At 47.5% G+C, this 27,810-nt stretch overlaps 10 protein-coding genes across 10 annotated transcripts; 7 read left to right on the top strand and 3 right to left on the bottom strand.

Moving 5' to 3' along the window:
- Positions 1 to 406: 406 nt before the first annotated feature.
- ATNIH1004_010154 (putative chitin synthase activator (Chs3)) lies at positions 407 to 3,282 on the top strand (the record flags this gene model as incomplete). The annotated part of the gene is made up of 3 exons (XM_033574729.1): positions 407 to 776; positions 835 to 3,084; positions 3,149 to 3,282. The coding sequence occupies 3 exons, from the start codon at positions 407 to 409 to the stop codon at positions 3,280 to 3,282; spliced, it is 2,754 nt and encodes a 917-aa protein (XP_033422747.1).
- A 644-nt stretch (positions 3,283 to 3,926) lies between these two features.
- ATNIH1004_010153 (DODA-type extradiol aromatic ring-opening family dioxygenase) lies at positions 3,927 to 5,290 on the top strand (the record flags this gene model as incomplete). Its single annotated transcript, XM_033574728.1, has 4 exons — positions 3,927 to 4,268; positions 4,350 to 4,522; positions 4,600 to 4,760; positions 4,827 to 5,290. The coding sequence occupies 4 exons, from the start codon at positions 3,927 to 3,929 to the stop codon at positions 5,288 to 5,290; spliced, it is 1,140 nt and encodes a 379-aa protein (XP_033422746.1).
- Positions 5,291 to 5,438: 148 nt separating this feature from the next.
- Positions 5,439 to 5,908, bottom strand: NDUFA2 (L51/S25/CI-B8 domain-containing protein; the record flags this gene model as incomplete). Its single annotated transcript, XM_033574727.1, has 4 exons — positions 5,439 to 5,497; positions 5,555 to 5,587; positions 5,655 to 5,761; positions 5,823 to 5,908. 4 exons carry the CDS (start codon positions 5,906 to 5,908, stop codon positions 5,439 to 5,441), a joined length of 285 nt encoding a protein of 94 aa, XP_033422745.1.
- A 435-nt stretch (positions 5,909 to 6,343) lies between these two features.
- ATNIH1004_010151 (mitochondrial pyruvate carrier family protein) lies at positions 6,344 to 7,126 on the top strand (the record flags this gene model as incomplete). The annotated part of the gene is made up of 4 exons (XM_033574726.1): positions 6,344 to 6,534; positions 6,603 to 6,618; positions 6,752 to 6,888; positions 6,943 to 7,126. 4 exons carry the CDS (start codon positions 6,344 to 6,346, stop codon positions 7,124 to 7,126), a joined length of 528 nt encoding a protein of 175 aa, XP_033422744.1.
- A 1,795-nt stretch (positions 7,127 to 8,921) lies between these two features.
- Positions 8,922 to 9,279, top strand: ATNIH1004_010150 (putative extracellular exo-polygalacturonase; the record flags this gene model as incomplete). The annotated part of the gene is made up of 2 exons (XM_033574725.1): positions 8,922 to 8,933; positions 9,076 to 9,279. 2 exons carry the CDS (start codon positions 8,922 to 8,924, stop codon positions 9,277 to 9,279), a joined length of 216 nt encoding a protein of 71 aa, XP_033422743.1.
- A 573-nt stretch (positions 9,280 to 9,852) lies between these two features.
- On the top strand, positions 9,853 to 10,715 carry ATNIH1004_010149 (uncharacterized protein; the record flags this gene model as incomplete). Its single annotated transcript, XM_033574724.1, has 4 exons — positions 9,853 to 9,903; positions 9,968 to 10,115; positions 10,178 to 10,381; positions 10,477 to 10,715. The coding sequence occupies 4 exons, from the start codon at positions 9,853 to 9,855 to the stop codon at positions 10,713 to 10,715; spliced, it is 642 nt and encodes a 213-aa protein (XP_033422742.1).
- A 2,284-nt stretch (positions 10,716 to 12,999) lies between these two features.
- On the top strand, positions 13,000 to 15,223 carry ATNIH1004_010148 (fungal specific transcription factor domain-containing protein; the record flags this gene model as incomplete). Its single annotated transcript, XM_033574723.1, has 5 exons — positions 13,000 to 13,214; positions 13,273 to 14,287; positions 14,342 to 14,433; positions 14,488 to 14,786; positions 14,844 to 15,223. 5 exons carry the CDS (start codon positions 13,000 to 13,002, stop codon positions 15,221 to 15,223), a joined length of 2,001 nt encoding a protein of 666 aa, XP_033422741.1.
- A 2,170-nt stretch (positions 15,224 to 17,393) lies between these two features.
- On the top strand, positions 17,394 to 19,412 carry ATNIH1004_010147 (MFS transporter; the record flags this gene model as incomplete). The annotated part of the gene is made up of 4 exons (XM_033574722.1): positions 17,394 to 17,825; positions 17,886 to 18,275; positions 18,335 to 18,730; positions 18,801 to 19,412. The coding sequence occupies 4 exons, from the start codon at positions 17,394 to 17,396 to the stop codon at positions 19,410 to 19,412; spliced, it is 1,830 nt and encodes a 609-aa protein (XP_033422740.1).
- A 425-nt stretch (positions 19,413 to 19,837) lies between these two features.
- ATNIH1004_010146 (intradiol ring-cleavage dioxygenase) lies at positions 19,838 to 21,190 on the bottom strand (the record flags this gene model as incomplete). The annotated part of the gene is made up of 5 exons (XM_033574721.1): positions 19,838 to 20,220; positions 20,307 to 20,472; positions 20,535 to 20,677; positions 20,729 to 20,887; positions 20,941 to 21,190. The coding sequence occupies 5 exons, from the start codon at positions 21,188 to 21,190 to the stop codon at positions 19,838 to 19,840; spliced, it is 1,101 nt and encodes a 366-aa protein (XP_033422739.1).
- A 4,481-nt stretch (positions 21,191 to 25,671) lies between these two features.
- ATNIH1004_010145 (uncharacterized protein) lies at positions 25,672 to 27,308 on the bottom strand (the record flags this gene model as incomplete). The annotated part of the gene is made up of 3 exons (XM_033574720.1): positions 25,672 to 26,963; positions 27,027 to 27,154; positions 27,202 to 27,308. 3 exons carry the CDS (start codon positions 27,306 to 27,308, stop codon positions 25,672 to 25,674), a joined length of 1,527 nt encoding a protein of 508 aa, XP_033422738.1.
- Between the last annotated feature and the right edge of the window lie 502 nt (positions 27,309 to 27,810).

The following is a 27,810-nucleotide window of genomic DNA, read 5'->3' as shown; positions in this document are numbered from 1 at the left end:
ACGAAGGGCTTTTTCCTTCCTACTTTTGCTATCTTTAATACTCGGCCTTGGGTCGCTTAGCCCCTCCCTTCATTTGGCGAAGCTTCCGTTCCTCGTGGTCTCGTTTTGGGTAAGATCGCATTGCCCGTCCGATCGCGCCCGCAATCCTCTAGTCGCTTTTGCGTTCAAGACTACCGGCTGACAATGTCGCCTTTCTTATTTTAGATTTTAATACCACGCTGCGCGCACGATTCCTTTGGTCTGGGGTGGGTAGAGTATTGAATTGGAGGGGTGCATCCAGGTATACAGCTAATTGCCTGCCCCGAAGAATAGCCGATTTAAGAACCCCGACATCGCGCTTCCTCAGCGAACGACGACCATCGTCCTCATCATTCAATATTTGAATTTTACGGACTATATTCAGATTATGGCATACCCCCAACGTCCAGCGCAGAGGCCTCCGCCAGTAAGAAATTACGGCGCTGGCACCTCACCTCGGGGCGGGGGGTTTGAAGGCCCACCGCAGTTTGATCAAGAGTCTTATGAACATGGTATTGACAATCCGAATCAACGATATGGAAATAAAGGATATGATGTTTCAGGGTACGGCTACCCAGATGACCAGCCAGTCCCTAGATCGTATGGACCCCCTAGAGGTGCACCTCGCCCTCGAGGTTATGGTCCGCAACCGCCAGATCGGGGTTACGCATATGGTGGACGACCACCTCCAAATGAATATGACAGCCGTCGCGGATATGGTGATAGAGGACCACCGAAACAGGATCGTATGAGACCATGTGAGTAAATTCGGAATTGAGAGCTATGATTTCATATCAGTCGTTGATAATATCTCAGCTGCACGACAGGTTCCGTCATCGTCGAATACGGTGCCGTTCGATAATCCTTTCCCTACATTTCCCTCAAAAGAGCAGTCGCGCGGCCGATCGGACTCGAAGGCGCGACTTGAGAGAGGCATGGCCGGAATGGATCTCAACGGTCCAATGTCGCCAACGAGGGGACCAGACCGTCCTCATACTTCAAACGGTAGACGACAAGAGGTCCCTCGGTCACCTAAGTCTGCGCCCCCTGAACGTGGAAGAGGAGACCACTCCGAAGGTCCGGTAAGGTCGGCCAGCGCAGGACGCCATGCGGCTGGTGATCGGTTCGAGCGGTCTTACACTGGCCTCAATGATCCACCGCCGATTCCTCAGATAAACAGGAGCGTAACTATGCCTGTTACTTCAACTCCAACCCCACCGCCTATGACCAAGCATTCCTACCCAGGACAATCTACCTACCGGGAGCCCAATTATGCCGCATTTCGCTACACGCGTGAGTATAGTACGGAAGAACTATTGGATGTTTACTATAACTCAGCCCATACAGCCGAACCTGACATGCCCAACTTTGATGCGATGCCTGACGGTGGCAAAGGGATCGATGAAAGTTTGCCGGGGTTGGAGCCGCCGAAGGCCAAAAAGGTTCCTGTGGAATCGCCTGCCACCTCAACAACTCAGTATACCGCCTTTAATCCGCAGTCTGCCCAGGTTCATCATGCGCAATCGCAGCCGGATATGAGAACCGACAATATGCCTAACCAATTTGAAAATGCGGGGTTTCAGTTCGACCTTCCCGGCGAAACGCCGACACCCCCGACTGGATATCCTCAGGACAAGACGGGCTATGGTTTCGGCGAGGGTCCCTATCAAGATCCGATGCAAGCACAGTACCCACAGCAGCAGGGAAGCCGCTCGCAGTCAATGACATCGTATTCTGATCGTCGCCCTAGTTATGCAGGTACTAGTGGACCACCTCGACCCTTTCGGGCCAACCAGCCTGGATATGCCAATGAGCCACGACAGGGGGTAAGCGACATGGAACTTGGCTTCGATCCTGAGCAAAACCCAGATGCATTACCTCATCATCCTGTGCCTTTCCGACCGGGTCATGATCAAGGGGCCAAACCTGCACCGATGCGTCAGTATAGTGTGCCAGCACCAGCACCAGCACCAACACCGGCATCGGCACCGGCACCAGCGTCATCCGCCTCGGCTCCCCCAGCTCCACAAGGTCCGCCAGTTGATATGCTTGCTACTCAACCGATCACTCATGAGGAGCTTCAGAGGCTGCAGCAAACTGCGAAGAGCAGGCCATCGGACCAAAAAACTCAGCTTCTCCTAGCCAAAAAGCTGGTCGAGGCGTCAACTTTCTTGGTTGATGAAAGCCGAATGGACCCAAGAACAAAAGCTAAGGCGAGGGAGAAGTATGTGACGGACGCGTACAAAATTGTCAAGAAACTTGTGGCGGTCGGCTATACCGACGCACAGTTCTACCTCGCAGATGCTTATGGCCAAGGGCAACTGGGGCTCCAGGTTGATAATAAAGAAGCCTTTAATTTATACCACTCCGCCGCAAAGCAGGGACATGCGCAGTCCGCATATCGAGTTGCTGTATGCTGTGAGATTGGCGCAGAAGAAGGGGGTGGCACGAAGCGTGACCCTTTCAAGGCGGTACAGTGGTATAAACGCGCTGCATCGCTCGGCGATCCGCCAGCAATGTACAAAATGGGAATGATCTTACTCAAAGGGCTGTTGGGCCAGGCTAAGAATCCCCGTGAAGGTATATCCTGGTTGAAGCGGGCCGCCGAACGTGCTGATGTGGAAAACCCACATGCTCTTCATGAACTTGCCTTGTTGTATACCAGCGCAGGCACGAATGACATTGTTATTCGCGATGAATCCTATGCCTCCCAACTCTTCCACCAGGCCGCAGAATTAGGTTATAAGTTCTCCCAGAGCCGATTGGGCACTGCTTACGAGTATGGGTTGATGGGGTGCCCCGTCGACGCTCGACAGAGTATCATTTGGTACACACATGCTGCCGCGCAAGGGGAGCATCAGAGTGAGCTCGCCCTTAGTGGGTGGTATCTGACCGGTTCAGAGGGAATCCTACAGCAGAGCGATACCGAAGCCTATCTCTGGGCTCGGAAGGCTGCCACTGCGGGTCTTGCAAAAGCCGAATATGCGATGGGTTATTTCACTGAAGTCGGGATCGGTGTTACCTCTAATATTGACGATGCCAAGCGATGGTATTGGCGGGCAGCCGGTAAGTGCTTACCATAACTGTGGAATCTCTTTGGCCCTGCTGCTAACCTTTCTATTCACATTAGCCCAAGGATTCCCTAAGGCTCGTGAGCGCCTCGAGGAGCTCAAGAAAGGTGGTGCTCGCATGCAAAAAACTCGTCTTTCGCGGTCTGCTGTTAATCAACAGAAGCAAAATGATGGCGACTGCGTCATTATGTGATTGAGGATAAATTTAATTATGCCTTTACCTTTTTTTTTACCTTCCAACTTCAACTGTGAGCATTTATGAACTTCCTGCAGATGCATACGCCCATTTAATGAGACCCGAACCCATATTTATACATCTACTGCATGTATTCCCAATTAACCTTTTTTCTTTCTTTCTTTCATGTTTATTCTGTATTTCCCCCCGGGACATACATTTTTAAGATTCCCTTCGGTGCTTTTGGCAATGAAGTTCTGAAAGAAAAGCAAGTCCTACCAAGAATCTGGCGTTGCATTGGATGTTTGTTGCACATACATAGATTAGGATGGGGGTTGGCCATTGGATAAACATGCATCAAATAATGGTAGTACACTTTCTATCACTCTGCACTGTGATTGTGTTGTCCTTAGTGATGCCTGTGTAATATGTATGCTTGGTGCGGTGGAATTCCGCACTTCCGCCGACCGATGAGCCACTACCCAATCGGATCGGGTCATCTAAATGGCATTGCTTAGAAGTACAGTGAATCTTCTGGGCGCTTATTAGATTCCTAGTCATTGATCCATCTGCCTCAAATAAATTGATTCGATCCACAAAACATCAACTTGGCCTAGCAAGTCCTTGTCAAGAGACCGAAGCTCCCTTTCTACCATCGCTAGATGTCTTCTCCCGACTCTCCAAACACACAACAGACCAATAATAAGAAGCCATCATCCCTCGCTGTAATATCTTTGATCACAGTCCTTGTCGCCATATCAATTGCGTTTCTTCTGAGTTACGCAACCAATAATATCGATCCCAACTCCAACTCTACCGCCAATCTGTTCCAACTCAGACAGTTTTTCAGACCAACTTCTTCCTCTTCCTCTGGGCTCATCACCACTGCAGGAAAGGAGTCTTTGAAATCAGCGATAGCAAGTCAGCCATACCAGAAGCAGAAGTTTGATCCTGTTAAAAAAGATAAGATGAGGACTCCTGTTTACTTTTTGAGTCATGGAGGAGTAAGTTTGTAGATTCCTGGTTTTGCTTTCTTTCTTTTCTTGTTTTTCAGATTGATAGGTTGGACTAATTTTGGCGCGTAGCCTTCTATCATGTATGATGATAAACACCCGGCGTATTCCAAACTTGCCCAGATCGGCAGGGAGATTACGACTAAGGTAAAGCCACGCGCTGTTGTGGTCTTCTCGGCTCATTGGCAGGCTGGTCGGGATACGGTGCAGGTTAATACTGCCGAGATTACGGATTTAATATACGAGTATGATATGCTATGCTTTTTTGTGGATTGCAAGATTTGGGTCCTGGATGTGCCGATGTGCTGACCATTTCGTGTAGTTTTTACGGCTTTCCGAGCCATTACTATAAGGAGAAATTTCCCAATGTGGGAAGTAAGGAACTTGCCGAGAAGGTTCTTGGTTTGCTCGGCAAGGTGGGCATCAAGGCAGAAGGCGTAAAAAGAGGATTGGATCATGGGGTGTGGGCTAGTTTCAAATGTGGTGAGTACTGTCGGTTGGACGGTGTGGTGTCATGCATCCGGGAGGGACTAATGTGAAATTGGACAGCCTTCGAGCCTGATTCCAATCCTCTCAATGTTCCAATTGTGCAGGTGTCTCTGTTCAAGTCGGAGGACCCTATCCAGCATTATCGGCTGGGACAGGCGGTGTCTGAGCTGCGCGACGAGAATATCTTGATTATCGTCTCCGGGATGGCGGTGCATAACCTCCGCGACTTGCAGTTTACCCGGGGGGATCCCAAGCCGTTACCGTACACGGCTAGTTTTGACGAGGCGCTCAAGGATGCTGTCACGACAGCACCGGCTGATAGAGAAAAGGCCATGGCTGATCTGCTGAAGCGGCCGGATGCCCGACAAGCACATCCGTACTTCGATCATTTGCTTCCCATCCATATCGGGGCGGGTGCTGCCGGGGATGATCTCGGAAAGAGACTCTGGACATTGAAAGAGGGTAGTATGAGCTGGGCACAGTATAGATTTGGCGAGGTGGCCAACAGTAGTAGCTTCTTGTAATTAGAGACCATGGATGTAAGATTTTGCAGGTTTCGATGGATACCAGCACGGCGATATGACGTTAATTTTTTTGATTCATCTATAGATACAGTGCTCAACAGCGAAGACAAAATGGTGCGTAAATATATGCGAATGCGTGACAATATCGCTATGAAGATTCCATCACCAGCTTGGTGACTTTCTCTTCAATCTGCTTATCCGTCAAACCTAGAGAGAACCCAGGTATTAGTGATGTGTCCAGATCAATGGAGTGTATTGTCTTACCAGTCAGTGCTTCCTGCTTCTCCTGTCCAAGACCTATGCATCATGTCCGAATTAGTCCCAACCTCCCAGCTTTTGGTTTAAATCCATAATCAAACCATACCGTATCTAGCATACACCCGGGGTAGAGTACCCGCGGCCTCGCGCATCATGATCGGAGTGTGGGGGTTGTGCTTCTTCATGGTGGGGTAAGCGCGCTGCAAGAACGACCTATCGCATGGTTAACATTCCCTTTATCGTGATGGCCTCCCACGTAGAAGTTGAAACGTACCTCGTGGCCGCACTCTGCTCTGAAGTCTGACAGAAAAGGAAACGGAGCTCCTTGAGACCCTTGGTGAAGGCGTACTTGGACGACATTATAGGGACAATTGGTCGTGAGAAGTGAGACAATGAAGTATCGGAAACAAATGAACTGAAGGCACTACTACCCGAAACACCGAATTGGGGTATCAATGAGGGAGAATCTCCTCTGCAGAATAACTCGGTTGACGATGTTGAGGTCGGACCTGTAGACCAATCCGGTCAAGCGTAATTGTCACTGACCGCTTACTTCAGCTGGAAAAAGAGCCGCAACACCAAAGCGCGCCGACGTCGGTTTCAAGATCAGACTCATCGTCCTTCCAAAACTTCTAGCATTGTTATCGCTTTGAGTTTTGCTACATCATTTGCTATAGAATAGGGTTGAAGGAGACCTGTGGTTTCGGGGGTTCATTTTATCTGTATTAATATATTCGATACATAACTTCTCCGCTCTTCCCATCTCCTGTCTCTCGGAGGCAAAATACTTTCAGAATGTCGTCTCGCTTTGGACTCCGATTCTTTCAGAATTCGCGCGCGGGCTTCCGCAATGCATATGGCCCCTTCCGCCGGCCTGGTGGCCAGGGATTTCGTTTCCAGAGCAGTGGTGCTACTTCGGCTGAGAAACAGAGCCTGTTCCAGCGCCTATGGAACAGTCCCGTTGGTGTGAAGACGGTGCATTTCTGGTATGTGCTATGTTTGCGTTTCTGTATCCTTGCTTTAGAATTAGATTCTAACAATTTCTCGTTAATAGGGCTCCCGTTATGAAGGTACGGATCGATTTTTCTTCTACACCAAGAAGGGTCGCTACACACTGGGATACTGGAAGCGGAGCATCCTTGTTTATTGATATATTTCCCTTATGTTATGCCCCGGAAGCACAAGACTGATATTTCATTGCAGTGGGCTCTTGTTGTTGCCGGTATCTCCGACTTTAGCCGCCCCGCTGAGAAGCTTTCCCTTACTCAAAATGCCGCCTTGATGGCCACCGGTGCTATCTGGACTCGCTGGTGCATGATCATCACACCCCGCAACTATCTGTATGTTTAGAACTGGAGTTAATGGCAGTAGATCTCAGCTAACCTCACATTTAGGCTCGCTGCCGTCAACTTCTTCCTCGGATGCGTTGGTGTTGTTCAAGTCACCCGTATCTTCCAGTACCGCCGTAGCCTGACTGGATCGACGGCAGAGGCTGCTAAGGAAATGGAGCATGAGGTTGTGGATTCAGCCAAGGCTGCTGTTCATAAGGTTGAGAAGGTCGTTGAGAGGCCTACTTGATTCAGTTCAGTGGATCAGTTGCGTGTGCAATTCTAAGACACTTAACTAACGTCCAAACCGGAACATCTCCCCTGAACGGAAGGAATGTTTTTATATCGATTTGCGTGTGCCATAGCACTATAGATTTCATATCAGGATTACTCCCACGATTCTAGGCAAAGAAGTGGCATTCTTGTACATATAGAATTGATGTTTAATAGTGTGCCTCTCATGATATAAATTGAAACTTGAAACCACTAGAGTTCTAACATCCTTTCTTGTGCTTGATCTTCTGTCCCCTGCCTGATAAATTTTCTCAGCAGCAAGACTACAAGTAGCACAAAACTAGGAAGTGAGCACCAGCCTGTCAACTCCATAAATAAAATCCTTTCCGTTATGCATGCCACAAGATCAATTGAGAATATAGCCGACTAACCATGTAATATCGGGGCTATCCATATTCGATCAGCACAATTTTCCACCCAATCGAGCGATTCGGCCGCCATGAAGTTATCCCTCATATCCCGATATCCTCCAAGTACCTTCTCAAAAAATTCGATGACAAGCTCCACAACTCTCTCTCCACATATTTGCTCCACTTCTATGTCGCCTGATAATGACGCCTGCAGAAACACGGGCAAATATCCTCCAGAGGAACCACCAACTGGGGAACGACGACTAGTCAATGCTCATCCGGGATATATAAACGATACCAAGATGGATAAAGAAAACATAAAAATTCACTGGCGCAACCCTGTTCCCTTCGCACAATGTGATATTCATTACTCGAAAACCTTGAACACCTTGTGCATTAAACTACCTCTGTAGCTATTAATCTCCACACGCTACGATGAGGTTTACTTACAATTTAGCCTAGATAGTGGGCCTTCTTCTGTCTCTGGGAGTCATTGTGGCTTCTCCGCTCCAGGGAACAATGCATGCAATCCGAACCGTCCATTCCGACTCATCCCATCAGCTTCAACCGATTAAGAACCTGTCATGTCCCGAGCAAAGGTGACTGGAGCGACGACTCCTCTATCATTCTAACTGCTATTAAAACGTGTAGCCAAGGCAGGAAGGTTGCATTCGACGCTGACAAGGAATACACTATCGGCACAGCGTTGGACTTGACCTTTCTCAGGAACATCGAACTAGGTAGATTTTTCTAATTCAACCCCGGATAGCGTAAATAAGAACGATTGACGTGTATACAGAGATCTTGGCTAAATTCAATTCACGAACCATACGGATTACTTGCAGGAAAACTCTTTAAGCGCACATTCCAGAACATGACAACTTTATTCCAGCTGGGAGGAGAGAACGTCAACGTGCATGGCGGTGGCACGTTGGATGGAAATGGCTAGGTCTGGTATGATCTTTTTGTGAAGGATAAGCTGATCTTGAGACCTATTTTGGTCCGGATTACTGGATTGAAGAGGGGGGCACAATCGGGCCCTTGAAATTGAGGTATTCGCCGCAGTGGTATCAGTTGATGGCTAATTCGCAGGATGTTCTATTTGATGGTATTGATATTTCGGGGTATAGTTGTAGTAAGAATGAGGCGAAGAATACAGATAGATAGTGAGTTCTCTTTCTCTTTCTCTCTCTATGTATTCATGTCAGGGTATTTGACTCGGTCCGACGGGATCAGGGACACGTATCGCTCGGAGAACATTGTCATCCAGAACTCGGTGATAAACAACGGTGATGGTTGCTTTACTTACAGAAGAGTGAAAGATGGGATACTAATAATTCCCAGACTGTATCTCATTAAAACCCATTAGCATGGACATTCTAATCTAGAACCTGCACTGCAATGGCTCTCACGGTATTTCCGTCGGCTCTCTAGGCCAATACAAAGAAGTTGACATCGTGAAGAATATCCTCGTACAATGTCTCCATGCAAAATGCATTCACACAAGACTCATCCTAGATCCAGTAATAGAACAGATTTCTCTGACACTCGACAGGACATGGCTCGCATCAAGGTGTGGCCTGGCATCGACTCCGCCATATCTGAAGACCAGGGCGGCGGTGGTTTTGGAACAATCTCCAACATCACCTTTAACAAGATGTATGCTAACAACGTGGATTGGGCGATCGAAGTCACTCAGTGCTATAGACAGAAGAACCCGACTCTTTGCAACGAATATCCGGTATGGCTCTACTTTTGACATAGTCAAGCGGGGCTATTTGTCGCATAAAGCAACTTGACTCTCACGAACATCCATTTCAAATGACTTCCAGTGTACAACGTAGGGAAAGCGTGATACTTTCGTTGGGACAATCGTATGCTCGAGTACGGATGTAGGTTTCTTATCCCTTCTCTTGCACAGAGGAACCAGACTGATAAGAGGATTAGTTCTGTTCGGATATCTATACAAGCAATATTTAAATTGAGTGGCCCTAGTGGGATGGATAAATTCGTTTGCACAAAAGTAAGCAGACAATACCACTGCCCCTATAAGATATACAAATGTGGGAAGGTTGACACGGGTTTATTAGACATGGAATGCACTTTATCCGCTTGCTTTCCTATAATACCACAGTAATGAAGATAAATAAGCTAGAAACATAGTAACCTACAAGCCTACATACTTGCCTTAGCCCTGTAGTTGTGTACTGTCGAACCACGAACGACACGGATGCCCCACCGAAGACCACCACGGGGTCATCGCCCCAACAAAACTAGTATCAGACATCGATCTGCATACATGAAACCAAGTTATCCCAACGCAGCAACCACCATGCCTGATTTCAAATACGCCAAGCCTCAAGTCCTGTCGCGGTGCATCCTGGTACGCACTGCCCCCTGTGACCTAGTAGCCTAATATCCTGAAATATACTAACAAAGTAAAACAGGATACCAAAGACGCCGAATGGAAAAGACTCGTAAAGACAACATATCTCGACCCAAATGGAGTCCAAAGAACCTGGGAGTCTGCCGAGATGCAGGTGAATTTCAACTCCCTATCTCAAATTTTCCCATGTCATAAAGAGAAGAAGAATAGTATGTGACTGATCCGCGCCAGACTCGACCGCCCAATAGTGAGATCGACCGAGTCAGTATAGTAGCCACGATCAACAAGTCCACCACAGGTCCGGAGCTCATCCTCCTAAAACAATACCGACCTGCTCTGGATAAAGTGGTCATCGAGATCCCGGGGGGACTGATAGACCCCGGAGAAAGTGTCGAGCAGTGCGCGGTGCGAGAACTCAAAGAAGAAACCGGATATGTGGGAGTTGTGGATAGGACTAGTAAAATTTTGTTTAATTGTGAGTATTATTTACCTTGATATCTACTCTATCTATGGAGTAGGAAAGAAAAGGAAAGAAAGAGAGATGAGAAAAGGAAGAGCTAACGTGAGTAGCTCCCGGGTTCTGTAACAATAACTTCATTCTAGCGTATGTGGAGGTGGACCTGTCTCTGGCGGAAAACCAATCCCCGAAAGCAGAGTTGGAGGAGGAAGAGTTCATCGAGGTTTTTACGCTGCCTCTGAAAACACTTTTCTCAGACTTGAAGAGGCTCGAGAGGGACGGTTTCGCGATCGAGACTCGGGTTGTTGCGCTCGCGGAGGGGCTCGAGTTGGCACGAACGTGGAGCTTGTGAGTTGACAAGGAGTAAGTCTGTTTGTGCAGTCGATAGTGGAGCTCAGTATTAATTTTCTTGCAGTGGAATGGCGCATACTGCATAGAAGGCAGCTATCCATGAAATGTATCGTCTAAACAGTGATTTGGACTAGACTTGGGTAGAATATGGACTAATATAAGCGCTGCATAGTATGGAGAATGGATATAATTAATAGCATAGGCTTTTATTATAGAGTTACAGCCTTTATAGCCGTCTAATCTTGGTAGACCGGGTGCATTAAGAGGTTATTATTGAGTTGCTTGGTTCAACCTCATTAAACATGATCTTCAGTAGTGGGATTAACAACGTGACATTAAGTTATTATTAAACTCAAATATCTATAAGCTCTGGGTAGTGTCTAAATCAATAACTGCATTACAATAGGACTCAAAGAAGTTTTATTGATATCTGTCAAGCACACTTATCGGCGAATATTTCTTGGATCTAATAATTGTATCGTAAGTACAGTACAATTTTGGAATTAGAATAAAACTAACCAATAGTATTATTCTTGGGTCTTTGTCTGACTATGAATTATAGAAAGTGCTTTCTACTCCCCTATTTGGTAAAAAGTGGGTATTTGTATGTGGCTAAGAACCACCATTGTACTGGAAGCGTTGTTCCTTGGTAGCTGTGCTCCCCATAATTAATCCTCTGCAACACGTACGGCACAGGCTTTCTATAATAATTGTTAAAAAAAAAAAAAAAAAATAATATTGTAGATTAAGTATGGAATTTTTCTGCTGTTCCGGCTACTAAAGGCTATAAGCTCTAGAATTTATATTTCGCAAGTTACCTTCTTGGAATCTGTTTGCCGTAAAAATTGCTGTTATACCTAGTCTATGTCTATATAGATAATTCTATTATTTTGGTAAACTAACCGTCCGATATCTCTTCAATATCTCATATGCAATAAAAAGAAAAGACTGTACTTGAAACCTCTCTTCTAAAGGCTGCGGGTTCTCTACTAGATTGCGAGGATTCTAAACTCAGTTTTCTTTGGGAGTATTCTGTGATCGTCTCCAGCCACTTAAACTACAAAGAAAATAACTGCAGGAGCTGGCACGGAAGGAAACTTACTCTGGTAGCTTCCACTAGTTAATGGCTTGTATATTAGAATCCATGTACTGAATTAGAGAGTCCTTTATTGCCATGAAACATACTGTTAGGGCAAGACATCTATTAATAAACAATTGTATATACATCGCTATTGGTCAGAGTATACCGGCGTCTTAAACAGGTTGGCTCGCTGGATCCGGTACGCACTGAACATATATCCCTCGCCCATTGCCCAGACCGATAACTTTTGCAGCATCTTCTTCAGAAGCACCCCTACTAGGTTCCATACTACCTAGGTAAGTGCCTACGGAGCTTGGAGGGTTACCTGATCTGGAGTATTAAACGGAAAGACCACCTTTCCAGGACCCGCTGCCAAGACGGGATGATACTCGTACAGTGGTTTATTACGGTTCTCACAACCCACCGAACTCCTAAATGGTACTGAATGTACTTGTGTATTTGTATGGACCGTACCAGTTCCAAATTGTCATGATTCTCCAGGCCTGAAAAAGCACAGATCGCCGGGGCTCTTCTGGATCCTAACAAATGGACTAAATCTTCTGTGTTCCTCCATCTTATCTCAATGGTTCATCGTCCTCTTCAGTAGTAAGCTTTGACTTTTTTGCCACCCCTGAATAGCTCACCTACCTTAGCTTTGTTTTAATACAACCGTCTATCGCAGCATCTCCCCTCCTACTCAGTAATCTTTCTCTCTCTCTCTTCTTGTACCTAAAATCCTTCCCCCCTCTCCCCAATCCCCCGATGAGATGAGTGAGAGTGTTGCTTCTCGTTATGAAACCCACCTCCACCAAGCACTTCTGCTGTAATATCTGCCAGCGGGGTTTCACTCGCATCGATCACCTGAAACGTCATCATCTGCAACGTACGTGTCCTGCAGCCTTCTCATCTTATTTTTGTCTACGCATGCTTTATTTCTGACCCTCTGTTTATCCGCTTTCTTCCTCTGTTTTCTAGCTCTCCCATTTACGAGATCACTGTTTAATGCTGCCAGATCTTCCAACCATTGATGTTGTTTCTTATTAGCTGACCCCCTGAATTGGTTCTGCAGATTCTGGCGTGAAACCTTATTCGTGTGTCTTTTGCAATGAATCGTTTGCGCGTTGGTGAGTCGGCATTCTTAGCTCCTGGTTCTACTTCCGTCCTTATTTATTGCCTCTTCCCTTCATGTTGACCATTCCTTGGAATGTCAGCGACAATCTGCGTGACCACTACTCCGACTGCACTCGACGGGGGGACCGAAGGATTCCTGAAACTGGACAACGAGGTAGACGGCGTCATGCATGTCAATCGGCAAGTTCATTCCTCATCCCGGAATAACACCAGCCTCCTAATGGGTTACCCTCGATTAGTGCACTTCGATGAAACTTCGGTGCGATGGCTTAAGCCCATGCTATTCCTGTCAGAAAAGAAACCTACTATGCAATAATGAGCGGAAAAATCAGGCTAAAGGCCGTAGTTTCGAGGAAAATGAAGCAATTGTAGCCAGCCCTTCCGGTGAGACTACTCGGTCCATGGACCATTCGCTCACACCTGTAGATTCTACGACAGCCAAAGGGGAAGATGATGAACCTCCTTCGGATCGTGGATCGATAAGGTTTCTTTTGAATGGCGGCACAGATAGCTTCACGGAGCAATTCCTCCTTCCTCCTTGCAGTGATCGAGCTCGTGGCCTTGAGTACCATACCCAAAAGGGTTTGGGGGAAACCGGACGCCCAAGTACAGGCTACCCAATGAAGGATGACCAATCCGACTTTGTCCCGGCAGTCTTTGATTTTGACCCTGAGGCACTATCCTTTTTCCAGGATACTTTTCTTGAATTATTCAACGGGCCCTTTGGAGATCCGTGCAAATCACTTGGCAGTCCATATACAGGGGGCATACCCTACCAGACGGTGATTCCAACGCAGGACCCCTGGCTTGTATTCTCTGAACAGACCCCTGCTTACGAACCGGAAAGACCATTTGCGACAGAAGCGGTTCAGGCTATCTTGGGGAGGGTTTGGTCAATTCCCCTTGACCCCACTGCACAAGAGGAAATTGCAACGCACCTCAACTTTTTGCTCACAACGGCGCGCATTCGGAAGTTCATTTCGATGTATTTCAAGTACTGGCAACCAAACTGTCCAATACTACATCGACCAACATTTGATCCGGACACAGTCTCGCTTTCACTACTGGTTGCTGTCGCATTCATGGGTGCCATGTATTCCGACAACGAGAAAGAGGTGCATGTCGCAAAGCGCCTAGTAGACTTCGCCGAACTTTTGGTGTTTTCCAGTGATATTTTTTCATTCGAGAGTGAGATTGGCGCAGTCTTCTGTGGTAATCGAAATACCAATGGTGAAAGCAACGACTGGCTTCAGTTGCAGAACTTTCAGGCCGGGTACATCATACTAATCGTCCAGTACTGGGCTGGGAGCCTCATGTCTCGAAATCGGGCGATGGAGAACCGATTCAGTGAGGTTGTTAAGGTATTTCTACACCTGTCTAGCGGCATGTAGATCCAGTGGTTGATGGATGAGTAGGTTGCACGTAGAATCGATCTTCTCAGATGTCGACATCAGCCTGAGGAACGTAATCATGAGCATTTGTGGATCCAAAACGAGTGTCGTATTCGGTGGGTTTGTCCTACCCTTCACTTTTCTGCGCAGGTGGACTAATAACCTTTCAGCACCATGTGTTATATCTCGCTCATTGACTGCGCTTTTTCGTTCTTTCAAAACTACCCATGTCGTTTGTCACATACCGAAATGGAATGCGACTTTCCGAGTGCCGAATCAGTATTCAATTCAGCGCATCCATTTAGAGAACCGGATTTCCAACTCTCGCGAGAATTTAATGTTTTAGAAACTTTTCAAGGCCTGTTTGATGACTCCGGCAGTCAAGCCTCGCCTTCTACCAAGCAAAATTCACCTTTCTCATCTATTATGGCTGGGCTGACTGTGCTGGACATGTTCATTCTAATCCATAGTAAGTTAAGGTGCATCAGGTGTATGTATGGTGGTCTAACTTCTCCAACTTCTCAAGTTCTCTATGCTTTTACCAACACCCATATGACACTGCTGGCCACTCTGCTCCGAAATACTCGAGCCTCTCTTTCTAAGAACATTTCTGGTGTGCCAGCGACCAGCAAATACCGGCCGTCTGAACTTCCGGATAACTTGACGCTGACTGGGATACGTACAGCGCTCTCTCGCTGGCGGGACCACTGGGTGGCGCTGCGCAATACTGTTTCCAGCCATGAATGGGCCTCCATGGGCTTCTATAAGAATGGCTACAACTTTTGGCTAGTGTCCCAGCTTCTCATTACAAAGAAAGAGAGTGTGGATGTCGTTATGAAAATGGAAGTCAAATGTGAGGATAAGTTAGAGAAACTCAAAGTATTGTTGCAGGACGACAACGATTGAGGCACTACAACGCTATTGTGCATGAACGACATCTGAATGCCTTGATCTCGATTATTTTGTCTGCATTTATCTTCTTGGAGAGAAGTTTTTTATACATGGATTTTTTGATCGGCGTTGAAGAACTTGGGCTCTGGCAACGTCGACTCAGTTGGCGTAATGGAGCTTACAGTCGGTGGGTCGGAAAACGACATTTATGATATGTACAACATCACAGTCGAATATATTTGATAAGCTGTATAGGTAGATCTCAGCATATCACGATTTAGCATACCCACTCCATTATCTCTCTCGAAGCCTTATTCATTACAAGCCGGTGGCTCTGCACAATCACCTGCATATGACCACATTCCCTGGCAAAGACTGGTTCTCAACCATAAAGCCACCGCTTTAGCAACCGCCTTCATGAGTGTGAACATATTACCTGGAGTGAAATACTGTATCCCAGGGACTGATTGACTGATACTGCTTGATCCACGTTCTCAGGAGATCGGTTCAACCGAAGATGGCGTCGAAAGGCTAATTAGGCTCATTTTTAAAGTTTTCAGCACGGGAAATGGGGTTACTTCTGGCTGTGGCATCGAATACAGTGTGAATCCGATTGTAGAGAAGAACAAGATACAGACTACTATGATCTCATTCACAGGATAGATTATTTGCTCGGTGTTCTTCAACCGTGAAGAAGGTTACTCGATGTGCAGGTCGAGACATGCTGATAAAATGCACTTTCCCTTCCATGATGATATATCTATTGATACTTTGTTGGCGGGGTATTGCTGAGCTGATAAATCATTGCAGAATTCCCTTCGACTAGTCGCTTCGGATTCTTTGTCTGACCTCGTTGGATCTTTTAGACCCTCGGGGTAATGTACATCCGCGAAGACATTAATGATTCTTGGATTCTCTGTTCTTCCTCGCTTTCCCAAATCCGTGGTTGAGCAAGTGATCCATCGTCTCCTTACTCAGGTTTTCACCTTGCGTGATGTGCCTCGGAGCTGAGGAGGCACTCGGAAATCTGTTTCCACAGTGGCTGCACGATCGTACAGTATATATCAGGTGGATATAAGCAAGGAGCTTTATCTATCGTCCGCTCGATGGCTACGTTGGGACGATTGCTGCTTCAGGTAGCATGGACCGAGTCGAGAGATATTTTGAACAGTGCCTGAGAATGGTATAGAGGCAAAATATCATTAGATCGTGATAATATACTCGGTTTGTGTCATGTCGTTCCATGGAATATGTGTCTGTACTGGCTTCTTTGTGATCCATCCAGAGGAGCGGTGTGCAGGTGGGTAAAGGACAGGTATTAGTGGATGGCCATTTAATCCTTGTTTTGTGTGCAGACAAGATGCTGATTGCCAATCAACTGCTTTGTAGCATTTTCTATGTGTCTTTTCTTCTGAGTTGGGATTGAAGAGAAAACAATAGAAACACGAGAGAAACTTACAAATAGCATAATTGCTTCTACTTTATGCTGTTTTCCTGTCCCACTATAATCAAGCAGCATAACCAGACGCCAGGAATACCACATCACTCTCAGGAGATGCAACACCAATTCTAACACCTAATATCTAGCTTGAGATAGGTCATACACAGACTGATCAAATTCTGAGCCAGGCCTGAGGCCCAACGATATCTTCAAGGCACCGCTGCATTGATTGACCAAGTGAGCACAACACTGACTGCCTTTCCGATCCGGCCATGTTATGCCTGCATAGGATAATTTAGAAACGAAGCCCACGATTGGCAGAGGCCCTGTTTGTCGATAATCACCACGTGACCAAGCGTGCCGAAGACCCGAGATTCTCTTCGCCTCCACATCGTCAACTCCAACTCTCCACTGGCATCCCTATCTCATAGCCATAGGGATAATTCTCTGTCAAGCTTTTATTTGCACCAATTGCCGTGACTGGGTCCAAAAACTCTTAGAAATGATGCCCCACTGTCGGTATTAAGCGCCTCGTACTGCCTATCACCGATGCTTTAGGACAATGCGTAAGCCTGCCAAATTCCCCCCAGTCCCCCTTCGGGGGGAAAGCTCGGGCAGTTTGCAATGATATAAACTCTCTGGTTCCCTTGTTCATGTTGTTTATTTATCCCCTACCCCTGTGTGATTTTTTGACTTTATAGTGTCTTTTATCCTCCATGAGTACTTGAGCAGTAGCCGGCGGCCATGTCGCAGAATCCTGAGCCATCGAGAACTGGCTCTATCATATTACACTCGACGTCCCTCTCTAGTACTGATTCGGAATCACTTATATCACGGCCTGAATCACAACGTCCCCAGAATAGAGAGTCGGTGAAAACAAGATCAAGATCAAGATCACTTCAGAGCGCTAGGCACATTGATAGAATATATTCTGGTCGGCATCTGGACGACCAGTCCATTTATCACAGTGATGATGCCGCATATGACGACAGTGATCCGGAACTGGATGGCTCCTCGGCAGATAGTAGCGAGGATAGAGTTAAGACAACTATTGAAGTCCAAGGTAGGATAGTGAACGAACGAGACCGGGACCTGGAAAAAGGTGACCAGGTTCCATCTGGTCTGGAGAAGTCGCGAACAGCGAGGTCTGACAGATCACACCAAGATGCAAAATTGGTATGTATTTAGGGTTGCGCAGGTCTCGAATTATGTATACAAAACTAAGTAATCGGGTAGGTCACATGGAAAGGCCCTGATGATCCAGAGAATCCCAAGAATTGGCCGATGAAGAAGAAATGGGCTTCCGTTATCACAGTCTCCCTTTTTACGTTCATATCGCCAGTTTCGTCGTCCATGGTTGCGCCGGCTTTGCCATCTATTCGAGCAGACTTTAACATCCAAGACGAGGTTATATCACAACTCACCCTGTCCATCTTTGTCTTGGCGTATGCAGTGGGCCCGCTCTTTCTTGGGCCACTGTCTGAAATATACGGTCGAGTCATTGTCCTTCAACTCGCCAATCTGTTCTATCTAGTGTTTAACATTGCATGCGGTGTCGCCCAGAACAAGGCGCAGATGATCGTCTTTCGATTTCTGGCCGGCCTGGGCGGCAGCGCTCCGTTGGCTGTAGGCTATCATTATCTTTATAACCTTAAAGAATGGAAGCCATATCTAACCACTTATAGATCGGTGGCGGTGTTCTCTCAGACTGCTTTAAGCCGGAACAACGTGGTAAAAGCGTTGCCATCTACAGTCTGGCCCCTCTTCTCGGTCCAGCTGCCGGTCCCGTTGCTGGAGGTTTCATCTCTGAAAACACCACTTGGCGTTGGGTATTCTATGCTACCTCAATCGTAGACGGAGTCATCCAAGTGGCTGGGCTTTTCTTCCTTCAAGAAACATACGGCCCCAAAATCCTCCGAGCACGAGCCAAAGCCATTCGCAAAGAAACTGGCGATGCATCATTCCAAACAGAAGCTGAGCGACAAAATAAAACCCTTCTCCAAGTTCTCCGTGCAGCACTTATCCGTCCGTTCCGTCTCATCTCTACTCAGCCCATCATACAAGTTATGGCGACTTACATGGTACGAACACACCCTTTTATCCAACAGTTAGTTTAAAAAAAGGCTCTCTCTAATCATTCCCCCCATCTAGGCTTTTACCTACGGTACCATGTACTTCGTCCTCTCCACATTCCCTGCTCTCTGGACCAGTCCCAAATACTACAACGAATCCACCGGCATCGGCTGCCTGAACTACATCTCGCTGGGCCTCGGATTCTGGTTCGGATCCCAAGTCTGCGCCCCTCTCAACGACCGCATCTACGGCCGTTTAAAGGCCCGGAACAACAACACCGGCCGCCCAGAGTTCCGTGTCCCCCTCCTATCTTTATCCGCCATCCTTACTCCCGGCGGTCTCTTCATCTATGGCTGGACGGCCCAGACCCATCACCACTGGATCGCGCCTAACATCGGCGCCCTACTCTTCGGCATGGGCAACATCGTTACCTTCCAATGCATCCAGACTTACATGGTAGATGCGTATACGAGGTTCGCGGCGAGCGCTCTCGCAGCGGCTGCGTGTCTGCGGTCTCTGGCGGGCTTCGGATTCCCGCTTTTCGCACCGTATATGTATAATAAACTGGAGTATGGGTGGGGGAATAGTTTGTTGGCGTTTATGTCTATTGCGTTGGGGATTCCGGCGCCGATCTTTTTGTGGACGTTTGGGGAGAAGTTGAGGAGGATGAGTCCTTATGCGGCTGGTTAGGTATGTTTATTGTATTGTATGTATGGATGGTGATAGAATTTATAGAAGTGGGATATAAAAGTTTTGGGGGTTGTGGTCTGACTTCAGTGATTAATATAGTGCAGGGGGTATATTCTCAAGTGATATAGTTACTTCTTCCCTTTACCAATAGGTTCACGGTATCGAATGTGGACGGTATATTCTGAGATAGAAAGAGCTAGTTAATGTATCAACTTATCTTCGAGGCACATAGTACGTTAGTAAACACCGCGTTACTTTTGGATACCTGGAAAAAAAAGCATGGCAGCTCTATTGAGTAAGAAATAACTAATCGTAAGTTCATCATCATTGTCAACTACCTATATTTCCCTCGTCCTTTTCTCTGGATACAGCGCAAAGTAGTATCTACACTACCTGGACTACATTGCGTGATAAACAGATGTCATCTAGGCAGGGGGAGGGCCGCCGCCAGGTAAGTTGTCCTCAACACCACCGTTCTCGGTGTAGTAAGCACCAGCCCGGACGTTGCTCTCCCTAGAGGCATCAATACCCAGGGAGATCCAAGCAAAAAGACCATCTTCGATACGGTCACCAAGATACACGTATTGCATGAAAGGATCAATGACCTTGGCTTCCCCAGCGAGAATGCCGTCCTCATCGTTTGTGGTCAGAGGCTGCTTGTTGGCAGCGTAGGTATCGAGTGCCTCAACTTTGTAGATCAGGTCCTGGTCGAAGAAGGTCTGGCCGACGTAGGAGGCATGTGGGTTGAACAAGCCGGAGATTGTGCCGTTCGGGTTAACCGTGGTGCTGTTGCCGGGGTGGGAGAGGACTGTAGAACCATATTAGTAAGTTTTTATAGATGGCCTGGTTGGCCCTATTTTGTGTATTTTGAGTTAAGTGTACTCTCTCTCTTACCGTGGATATGATGGGTACGACCGGTGTAGTGGCCAGGGAAAATGGACTCAAATTGCACGACACCGGTTTTGTCAGTCTTCTGGATACCACGCAGGAAGGTAGCGTCCAGGAGGGAGACATCGTTGCTGTCGCCGTTTCCACGGGCGAGTACGCCAGAGTAGACACCCTAAATTATTTAGCTTTTATTTACATTTATATCTAAATATGGTCAGCGGCTTTGGAGCATACAGTTGCGTTGCAGTGCCAGATGTCCAGATAGATGTTCGGGAGCGGATCACAGGTGCTGGTGTCGATAATCTGGAAGTCCAGATAGAGGGGAACACCTGCCTGCTCCTCTGAGACATCCTTGCGGATCAGCTCGCCGGAGACATCTAGAACGCATCAGTGGAGACTATAGTACATGGAACAAAGACAGAACAAACAATATGGACCCTCTGTAGTATCAGGTCCAAGGATGCAAGTTGCGTTGGACCCGAATAGGACTGCAGGGTCGACAGTCTGGTCAACATCCAGGGAGGAGTGGTGGGAGGTGGGTATAGGGATAGTCGCGTCGAAGTCCCTCGCTCTAGGGTATAGGGCGCCTGGACTGTATTAATTTGCTACGTCTCCAAAAGATGAAGTTCGATGAGCATACGGGGACGCAAGCCTCTGCGATGACGTAACTTCTCAACGGTAAGCTCACGACGGGCGACGTTGCTGGCCTCATGTCCGCGAGCATGCAATTTCTCCGTGCAATGACTAAGGCCGCGACTGTGAAGGGGAGCACGCTTGAGGAAGGCAGCACGCTCTGCGGCCTCAGCCTTAACATCATGGCCGGGGTGGGCAGCTGCAATACTAGCAAGGCCAGCTAAGCCTGCTACAAAAGTGGGACCAAATCGAACCATGATGTGGAGTAAACCTGGCAGTAAGTAGAGCTGATAATGAAGATAGGAATCTTCGATGGATGATCAGACCCCTTCATCTACGAAGCCGGCTTTATATCTTCCCCTCCAACCCCAGAAGGCCAAGAGTAGAGGAGATTCGTGGACACTGATTTAGCAGAAATAAATTAGGGTAGGCTGCCCTAGACCTCCAAATAGGACGGCATCTATTTTTCAGCAACTCCCGACAAGGGTGAAACGTGACCCGTCTGCAGAGGAATATACGGAAGGACACCATTTAGACAAGGGACGGGATAAGGGCTTCGGTTGTCAGCCCAAGAAGAGGTAGGAGGAGTATCTGCCGATAATGCGGCCCTAATTCCGCTGAGGGCAACGACACAACTGATTAAAGGAGAGACAGGGCAAATGACTAGGATTGCTAGTGTGCTGAGCAAACATGCTTGCACCGGACTCCGCCGTGGGGTCAGTATCTAATCAATCGTAAAGCCTTAAGGCTGCGTGGATCAAGCTCATCGTCCGTAAACCGTCGTTAGCTTGGCGGCGTGTGGGTGATTAATCTGCCACGTCTGATTTGCGGGTCTTTACCAGGTCTTCAGAAGTGGTTCAGGTTACATATACACAGCTGTTAGGGAATGCTGTCGATCACTTCCAGTTTTTTCTTATTGACAAGGCTATGCGCAACGAGTGTATGTACTCTGTATATCTGTGTATCGAGCATAGTACAGACCTCGGCATAGGTGGTGGAAGCCCTCCGAGGATCTACAGAGTACGGAAATTGGGACATGACTTTGATGCCGATCTGCATGGAAGATGGTTAGTGTTTGTGACAGCACTACTGATGGTGCAAGTAAACCACAGGATCTGCGAAGGTTGCAATTCAGATGGAGAGAGAGGAAAAGGGAGGAAAAAAGAGGAGACTTGGAAAACATCCTTGTCAAGAGGAAATTTGTTTGATCTGCACTGCTTCGCGAATTGTCAAGGCTCTTCTATCCTGACTAATACTAAGTGTCAAATGGAAGAAGATAGGCGAAGGTGAGAACGCACCCTGCTATTGATCTTGATAGGGAGTGGATATGCTGCTGGTTTGTCTTCCTTTCCATCCTGCTACAGATCACATGCACTTATGCTTTATTGCAACATTCTGAAACCTGGGATTGTTTTGGTTAATCTTGGCTCTTACTAATTGCATTGAAGTGACTGCGGAATTACGAGGTAGAACCGTCAACAACATGGACATCAGTGTCGTTGTCATTGCGAGCGATTCTACTGGTTGGTCAGTGTATCCAGCACGTCTGCATAAGCAAATCCTTCAATATCACCGCTGGCTTGCTGTAAATCTCCCGAAAACTGCGCTGGCTAGCCCCGCAGCTCAACTGCTTTGATCCGCAAGTCGGTGATACCTGTGGACGATACCTGACAGGGTTCTCGATGGCGTTATTATGCAGTGTCACGCTAGTGCGTCTGTCGTTTTGCCAAGGCCATGAGGACTACCATGGTATTTCCATCGCCATCGACGTTGCATTCTTGGCATGGTTTCTCATTCGTTAATGGAAACTGAACCACGAGGTCCACGATGTGGAGGTTGCTAATCCACAGATATCTGGGAAATGGGATATTATGGTGATGCTAGGGGAAATTGCAGCGGCACCAGGCCGGTCTGAGTTGGAGACAGTTAAATAATCCTGAAAAGGCTATAGCGAGTCAGCGACCATATTTTCTGGTCAAGTACTTGCCATATTGGTGAGATCTTCCCGCTGCGAGTCAGGGGCCAGAGCAAGGATATTTTCGTTTGCCCCAGCTGTTCAAGGAGAGAATTCGTGCCATCTGTAGATGATATGGTTAAGTGGTCTATGGATGCTTGTACTCCAGTTGTGGATAATCGGTGAAAGGCGATACTACCAAGGATTTTAGACCTAGACAGCTTAAAAAAAGAACTCACCGAGTCATCAAATCAGAAAATTCAGAAGGAACTCACATACTCGTCTCCTACTTTCTTTCAACAAATATGTTTATAATCGCCTTGTTATTTAGACACGGCGTTAGATAATAGAAATGTAGAATCGGCAAGGTTATTGGCCCTATCTGCACTTGTAATAGGCGTTTTCGGCATGGAAAGGATCGATGGAGCTTGGTTGATTTGCATCCACTTCCTTATTCACAGAGGAGATGCTATCGTTAGCTTATTGGCGATGATTAGGTTGATGGATAGAACTAGCATAGTTCACCAAGTGTGTTTTATTGGTTTCTCTGCATATCAAATGTCCTTTCTATTCAACCTGTACACTAGAGAACCGACACATGACATTCATCGGTCAGGTAAGGAGGCGAAGTAGTTTCATTTCAATCGTAGAAGACGTAGAAGAAGAGAAGAAGAGAAAGATGTTAGGATGGGAGATGTCAGCGCATCCACTCTTGTCAGGTGACATGACGAAGAGACGAAGAGAAGAGGAATGTCAGTACCAACAGCCAACATAGATCAATAGCCTAGAAAGCCTAAAGCTTCAGGAAGACCAACTGGTCACATAAGTAGCCGTATTCGTGACTGAATGGCCAGCAACTGGCGATTATAGCTGAATCTGCTAACTGGTCTATCTGTATGGGAAACAGGCTGATTGATGGTTTCCATACAAAAACCCCTTCCCAAATCACTTTCGGACCATGGAACGCTTGCGCGCACAGATCGAGACCAATTGAAGTCGGAGGGACTATGAGCGGGATGGGTAAGAAGCCACCGCACAACACCACTTGTATCCTAAGACGGTGATACGTGTCAGGAACTCAAGCCCTCAGGGGCTAGACTGCTGGGATATAGTATAGTAGGCCTGTGGCGGCTCGCAGAGCAATGGCAATGGCAAGTCTACGGTCATCACAGTCTATGGGACCCCCCGGATTTTGCTACAAACTACACAAGTGGGGTGGGATAATCCACTAGCCCTCAAGAATGTCACGAAACTGCTTGTTGGCTCACTAGAACCCTTCTGGGTGAGAGCCTCCATCTTGCTCTAGGGAGTGATTGGTGTTTGCAGAGGCTGCCGCTACCGCATTGATCTTGGAGTAATCGCTGGAACGACACGAGCCCTGCAGTTTGAACCCCGTTTCTAGAAGCCTGTCGTATCAGCCACCAGTATATATGTTGTAATCGCCTCTATAAGAACCATCCGCTTGGCTTTATTCTCAATATCTAGGAAGAGATCAACTAAGCGAAAGACCTAGCGCCTAGAGAGCACTATTTAACTCCCCCAGCTCGGTCTTCTGAACCGTGATCTACTTCGTAGTCTCAAGTGTTCCCATGATGGATTGCATATGAGCCCGGAGTCTTGTCAGTGGTCTAATAGACCTGCTGTACAGTAAAGTCTCCTCTGCAACCTGGATGATGGGCTGGCAGCGGGGCATGTTCATCGGAATGACTGCTGGCATTTGGTAGTGAAGTTTACCTAATTACACCTAGATGCTGAGATCTAAGTTCTCTAAGCTTCTCCAAGGCTGGACGTTCCCAGACTGAATGTGAGTTGTACATATCGGCCCATGACCAAATATTTCGCATCTAGCCTTCTTGGTCATGTATGTACTCACGTGGTGAAGATGTCGGGAGCAAGGGTTTGATACTATGGAGCATATTATTCTGGCATTGAGTGTGGTGAGTGGTAGCTGAGCTGATCTCTATGGAGACTCTATTGGACGGCGAGAAGAGTCATGATGGTAGTTCCAGAAGCCTGGCTCCAGGCTAAGTGAAAGCCAGAATACTGAATTACTCCATCTCACAGCCTCATAGGCTCCACGTCTGGGGACGATATTGGTCACAAGGGTTCACATTGACCGGGGTCACTGGTCAGACCTTCACACTAAGTTAGAGGTCGATCTGAGCAATGAAGACGGGTCTACAGTGTGATACAACACGCTGATAGACGGTCAGTGACCAATATCGCCCATCTGGCGCAAACCAGTTGACCTGGAGTCTATTTTTATGGGTTTGACCCTCCGCGGTTTGAGTCCGCTATGATCCGAGGCTGGGTACACGAATGGTTGGCTTTGAATGTGGCCATAGTTGTGTGTCCTTCACTGAAATCCTCGCCTGTAGTTCCTTGTGAATAGTACCTTTCACCTCCAATCGCGGCTTGTTTCTCTAACCCGGTGGAGGGCCTAGTGCAGAACAAATAATCTGGCCCTAGAGTTGCAGTTAAAGCAAGAATCTAGGAAGGGGAATATCGAATAATATGCATCTACCATGTGGGCATTAAGCTAATCTTTTCAAGCAATCCTAGCCTAGACCCATTGAATAATTTCATGGGGGTCTCTCCATTCCTACACTTTGATGTATCGCGCATAAAATCCCCCTTCACTTCCTTCGTTTTCTTTCTTTTCCTTTTCCAACTATTATTTGAGATTATTCCAGACGATCCCAACATGCATTAGTTTATACGTATTAGATCATATTGAAGGCAACAGACCTATATTACAATTACTCTAGGTCGAAACCAACACGGCTACGGCTTCCATCTAAACGCTGGATGCCACCAATCCAGACCCTCGATCTCCTTCTGACTCAATCCCTCCAGTTCACCGTGTACATCACGACGTTGCCTTCGTCGATTATCCCAATTCATATACGTCAACAACGCAATAGCAACAAGCAATGTCGCCGACGCCGAGGCCAAATTCAACCCGTTCCCAATATGAAACAACGGCGCGTCTCTAGACAGATACGACCACGTCGAAATCAACCCGCCAATATTCCCAATCAACCCCATGGTCCCGATAGCAGCCGACCTCGCAGTATCGGAGACCACGCTCGCAGACGCAATAGCGTTACAGAGAGCCCCGAACGTGAACGATCCACTGGCAATCAAGAATGTAGCCCCATACTGCGTCTTCTTGTCCGTCGTTGCAAGAAACATAATATACCCGATCATCATCAGCGGGGCACACACCAATGCAAACACCAGTCTACGATCGAGTCTCCACGAGAGGAACGGGAACAGTAACGTGAAGAACGCGCCCACTACGTACGGCGGTACAGTGTGCAGTTGCTGCGAGATAACGCTGGAATCCGGGTAGATGTTCTTGACGATCGTGGGAGCGAAGAACCCCAGTCCTTGCACGGTGATTTGGTTCAGACAGAACATGAGTGCCGCACCAAGGGTAGCTGGGTTGAGGATCCCACGTAGCATCTTTGTCGTGTCGAGACGATCGAGCACCTCTGAGGTGGCTACGCGTTCTGATTTCACGCGCGCAATGGCGAGAGCCTTTTCCTCAGCGTTTAGCCAGCGGGCGGACTCGGGGCGATCGGTGAGCGTGAAGAAAGAGACAATGGCCAGTCCGATCGTGATGATGCCTTCGATGGCGAAGATCATGCGCCAGTGTCGCAGGCTGCCGAAGTGGTCCAGCTTAAGAATTGCAGAGGCCAGAAGTCCCCCGAATGCCCCGGCTAACGGCGTCATGACGATGTAGCATGACAGACGGAAAATAAGCTCGCTGCGTCGATACCATCGTGACAGGTAGTATGCTATCCCTGGGAGCATGCCTGCTTCGAAGAGGCCAAGGAGAAACCGCACGCCGGAGGCACTGTGGATGGTATTCACAAAGGCTGTGCCGAGCGAACAGATCCCGAATCCCAGCGTGATGGCGGGTATAAACCAGCCTGGACCGATCCATTTGCAGGCGACCGTGCAGGGTATTTCCAAGAGAATGTAGGGGATAAAGAATATGGAGAGGACGCTGTTGAAGTCATTGCCGGTTAGATGGAGGTCGGCTTCGAAGCCCGCGAGTTTGGCGTTTCCTGTGCTTATTAGCGGGGAATCCGGGAAATATTACATATATGGTGTGAATCGGGTTAATGTACCGATGTTGGCACGGTCAATGAAGCAGAAAAGATACAGCAGAGCCACAGTGGGAACGACGAAGAAGTCGATTTTCATCCGCAGTCTGGACTCCGCTTTGCAGTCGATTTGGATCAAGGAATGGCCATATCTGACGGAGTTAATCAACTCCCCCAGAGTGTGGATTACATCACGTACTCGTCTGTCGCGACCTGGCCGTGTCCGGGGGCATTGTCGGCAGGACACAACCCATTTCGTTGGTAGGTGAGGCCCTTCTCCGACACTGGCTGCTGGTTCTCAGACATGCTTCCAGAACCTAAAAGTATTCTCTTGACAAACACATGGGAATTACATTGACAATTGCCCGTACGATCGACAGATGTACTGAGAAATTTATACCCTAGCTTAAGGAGTGTCTAAACTCCAACCCAGAATGTGGAGATGTGTGAGTGAGCGCTACATCCTGCGAATCCTTCAGCGAAGTCCATCCGACTGCTTTGTCGCGCATCCGATGGCGTCGGAACCACTCTTAGATGTCGGCTGCGCAGCCGAATATCCGCCTAGCGTCTTCACAAACTTAATAATTTCCCCGGATTTTCTCGATACTAAGCAAGCTCCGATGAATAGCGAATATACGCAGTTTCCCAACGGCACTGCATTATCTCTCCGTTTTAGACTCTTCTTTCCGGTTAGTCCTCAATAAGGGACAGTATCGACCACAACTGCCGATGGATTTGAACAGAAGGAAAATAAAGATGGGTCTCATAGGAATACCTATGAATATATTGAGTATAATTCTAAGATCTA

This window comes from Aspergillus tanneri (assembly GCF_003426965.1).
Source record: "Aspergillus tanneri strain NIH1004 chromosome Unknown AapTan_5_pilon_pilon_pilon, whole genome shotgun sequence".
Lineage (NCBI taxonomy): Eukaryota > Fungi > Ascomycota > Eurotiomycetes > Eurotiales > Aspergillaceae > Aspergillus > Aspergillus tanneri.
The sequence above is the reverse complement of the archived record's forward strand: the minus strand, read 5'-3'. Positions and strand labels throughout refer to the sequence as shown.